Source organism: Nicotiana sylvestris, chromosome 2 (genome assembly GCF_000393655.2).
Source record: "Nicotiana sylvestris chromosome 2, ASM39365v2, whole genome shotgun sequence".
Taxonomy (NCBI): Eukaryota; Viridiplantae; Streptophyta; class Magnoliopsida; order Solanales; family Solanaceae; genus Nicotiana; species Nicotiana sylvestris.
This window is the reverse complement of record NC_091058.1, coordinates 105,196,960-105,200,826: the sequence shown is the minus strand read 5'-3', so window position 1 is coordinate 105,200,826 and position 3,867 is coordinate 105,196,960. Positions and strand designations below refer to the sequence as shown.

Sequence of the window (3,867 nt, the reverse complement as noted above, 5' to 3'; positions counted from 1 at the left end):
TACTTGTCGTGTTCTTGTATATATTGTCATTGTTTCTATAGTACTTGTTGTGGTCGTGCATGAGGTTTCTACCGTGTGGTTGTTGATATTGTTATTCACGAGGTTTCTGCCGTGTGGTTGTTGTTATGGGGTTGCATGAGGTTTTTGTCGTGCTATTGCTACTATTGATATATTGCACATGCGGCGTGACAAGGCGGGGTATGTATATATATGCTTATATGTGGGTTGCGCATGTGGCGAAACAAGGTGGGAATATTATGATGCACATGTGGCGAAACAAGGCGGGCACTTATTTTGTTATTAGTTGCACACATGGCAAAACAAGGTGGGCTATGTCAGTGATTGATTGTGATGATTTGTGATGGCCTGGGGGAATTTTTGTTGTTTGATATTGTGTTTTGGTACGCTTATCTGTATGAGATTTGTCTCATGGAAGTTGTGAGGAAACATCTTACGTGCTGTCCGTTCTTTTTCTTATGCTTATTAGCTGGTACGAACTATGTTAAAGCACTTGCATAAGCATACACGTAGTTGAACACTCCTATTGGATGTGAAGTCCTCCTGATTTTGCTGAGTATAGATGCACACCCTTGTTTACTTGTTATATATGTGAGAGTGGCTCTAGTTAGTTAGTGAGTTATTAGCATGACCATGAGGTGTGATGAGAGCACATGATGCCAAGTGTTAGATTTCAGGTACTGGGACTCGTGAGCTGTAATTTGTCCAATATTCGGTACTTCGTGGAAATTGTTGGATAAGACCTGATGTGAACACCATCGTAGGATCTGAGTTATTGCTTACCTTTACTGTATTGTGAATTTAGGAATTGGGTTTGTGCTTTCGCTCACTCTTCTATGTCATTATTTTGGTATTTCTGCTATTACTTGCTGTTTTTTCCCTTATTGTGATTGTAGTATTGTTAGCCATTTCGTGTAGTCTTTATATATATATATATATATATCATGTTCCGTTGTTTATATATATCATGTTTTGTTGTTCCTATATTTGTACAGTTTATTAGACCGATAGGTGTCTTTACTGTTCCTCATCACTACTCTACCGAGGCTAGTCTTGATACTTACTAGGCACCACTGTGGTGTGCTCATGCTACTCTTCTGCACATTTTTGTTGTGCAGATCAAGGTATCGATCATTAATAGCTGTGTGGATCATTGCTGAGGAGACTCAAGGTAAACCCGCTGCTGCGTTTGCAGGCTTCGGAGTCACCTTCTTACTTGTAATCAACTTTTTCACTCTTTTCCGAATAGTTATATTTAGAAGTGGTAGCTAACTCTGTAGAGCTTATGACTTGTACTACCGCATTTTGGGAATTATAAATTTTGTAGAGATTTCTGCTTCAAGACTGTTAAATTTCATTTATTATTGTGGTATTTCAGTATGAGTTAGGCTTACCTAGTCCCTAAGACTAGGTGCCATCACGATACCCAAACATAGGGAAAGTTGGGTGGTAACAAAGTTGGTATCATCGCTCTAGGTTCATAGGTACTACGAGTCATAAGCGAGTTTAGTAGAGTTGTGCGGATCGGTACGGAGACATCTGTACTTATCTTCGAGAGGCTACAAAAGTATTAGGAATATCTCACTTCTTTCATTCCTATCGTGTGAGCTTATTGATCTCGGTGTCTGAACTATTATCATTCCATTCTCTCACAGATGGTGAGGACACGCATTGCAGCTACCGATGACGCTGCTCCTAGAGTAGGTGTCTCTGGAGGCAAAGACAGAGGCCGACGAGGAGTACATGCCACAGGTAGAGCACCTACTAGAGCAACTGTTGAGAAGCCGCTCGTAGCTCCAGTTGGGGGGCAGGTACCAGAGGCGCCTGCTGTTACCCCCAGACTTTAGGAGACCTTAGCACAGTTCCTGAGCATGTTTGGTATATTGGCTCAGGTGAGGTTGATTCTGGCTACACCAACTACTTCATAGACCGGGGGAGAAACTCCGACTCCCGCCGCCCATACTCTAGAGCAGAAAGTTCATGTTGGTTAGGTTTTAGGCATCATGGTAGCACAACATATGGTTCCAGTTCAGCCCATAGTTAGGGCAGCAACATCTGAAGAAAAGCAGCTTAGGCTTGAGAGGTACAATAAGTACGACCCTCTTACCTACAGTGGTTTGGCTTTAGAGAGTTCACAGGGTTTTCTGGAGGAGTGCCATCGCGTTCTTCGCACTACGGGTATTGTTGAGACAATTGGGGTTGCTTTTACTACGTTCCAACTTAGGGGAGAGATTTATCAGTGGTGGCGGACATATGAGTTGGGTAGCCCAGCCGAGTCAGTTTCACTTACATGGGTTCAGTTTTTAGAGATGTTCTTGAGAGAGTTTGTACCTCAGTCCCTTCGGGGTGCATGGCGTGTAGAGTTTGAGCAGCTGCGCCAAGGCACTATGTTAGTATCAGAGTATGCCTTCATATTTAGTGATTTGGTCAGACATGCGCCAATTTTGGGTTCTACTGTTCGAGAAAGGGTCTGCCAGTTCATTGAGGGACTCTATCCCAGCATTAGAACTAGCATGTCCCGGGAGTTGGAGATAGATATTTTGTATCAGCAGACCATGAGTGTTGCTAGGAGGGTGGAGGGCATGCTAGCTCGAGAAAGAGAGGAGATAGAGGTCAGGTGAGGCCAGGAGAGAGAGGACAGGTGGGGCCATGAGAGAGAGGGCAGACGAGATCAGGAGAGAGAGTTTAAGGAGGCGAGGAGGCCTCGTAGACCAGGGAGATCTACTGGTCCTTATTTTGGAGGAAGGGTGCCATATGGTAGAGGTTTTGTGGGTCAGCCAGTTCAGTTCATGCTTCAGGATTTGCATAGTGTCTTAGGTGTTCATGGGTCTCGGAGTACCCATACCACATAGTTCCCACAGCCTCGTTAGCAGAGAGGTTGCTTTGAGTGTGGAGATACTAGCCATATGGTGAGAGATTTTCCTAGACTTCGGGCCAATATGTCACAGCGAGGTATTCAGGCGAGTAGAGGGCGCCCAAGAGGGGGAGGCCCAGCTCGTTGATGTGTTTCATATAGTAGGCTTAGGGCCGCTACGCCAGCTGAATGTCATTCAGGTATGATTTCTGTTTGTTATAGAGGAGCACCATCCGTAGTTCATTACAGTTTTGCTTATTGGGGTGAGTTCCCCTATTTGTTGCTCCACTTATGGATGCGTTTCATGATTAGTACTCTGTTTATGTGATTACCCTGTTGGGAGGTTCTATGAGTGATAGTCATGTCTATCGTTTGCTTCTAATCATTTTCGAGAGTTATGAGACTAGTAGTAAATTCCTGCTGTCCATTTCGATAGGTTTGATGTGATTTCTAAGTATTTTTGGCTATGAGCTGTGATGTTTATGCTCCACCGATATGGGAGCCAGTACGTGTTGTAATTTTGTTGACGGAACTAATCTAGTGAAAGGTTTCAGCTGGTTCGATGTACACCCTACTTGTCATTCAGAGTGGAGGGCGGGACCCTTGTGATTTCATGTGATTTGATGTGTTGAGACTGGGCTGTGTACCGCGGTGGGAGTTATATCAGTATGAGATCCTTGTGATTTTTTTATATGCTTTAATTCTTTTTTGTTAGATTGCTTTGTAGATTAGTTTTGATAGAAAAATTTGTGTTTGTCGGGCTTGTTTGATAGTTCCCTTATGTGTATCCCTTTCCATATTCAGTCATTTTCGTTCTGTGATTCTTGAGTTTTAGTTTGTGGGGTGTGTGCCCATTGGTATTAGCTGAGATTTGGTGATTTGGGTGTTTAGTTATGTGGCTTTCGTGGTTATTGTATCATCACCAGTGTTGTGGAGGTTTGAAACGGGTTCCTATTGAATATGAGGCTTATGGCCGGTGCTGAATTTGATTTCGG

General features: G+C 43.5%; 1 protein-coding gene across 1 annotated transcript; it reads left to right on the top strand.

Moving 5' to 3' along the window:
* Positions 1–2,021: 2,021 nt before the first annotated feature.
* On the top strand, positions 2,022–2,639 carry LOC138885360 (uncharacterized). Its single transcript, XM_070166304.1, has one exon. It carries the CDS (start codon positions 2,022–2,024, stop codon positions 2,637–2,639), a length of 618 nt encoding a protein of 205 aa, XP_070022405.1.
* The last annotated feature ends 1,228 nt before the right edge of the window (positions 2,640–3,867 follow it).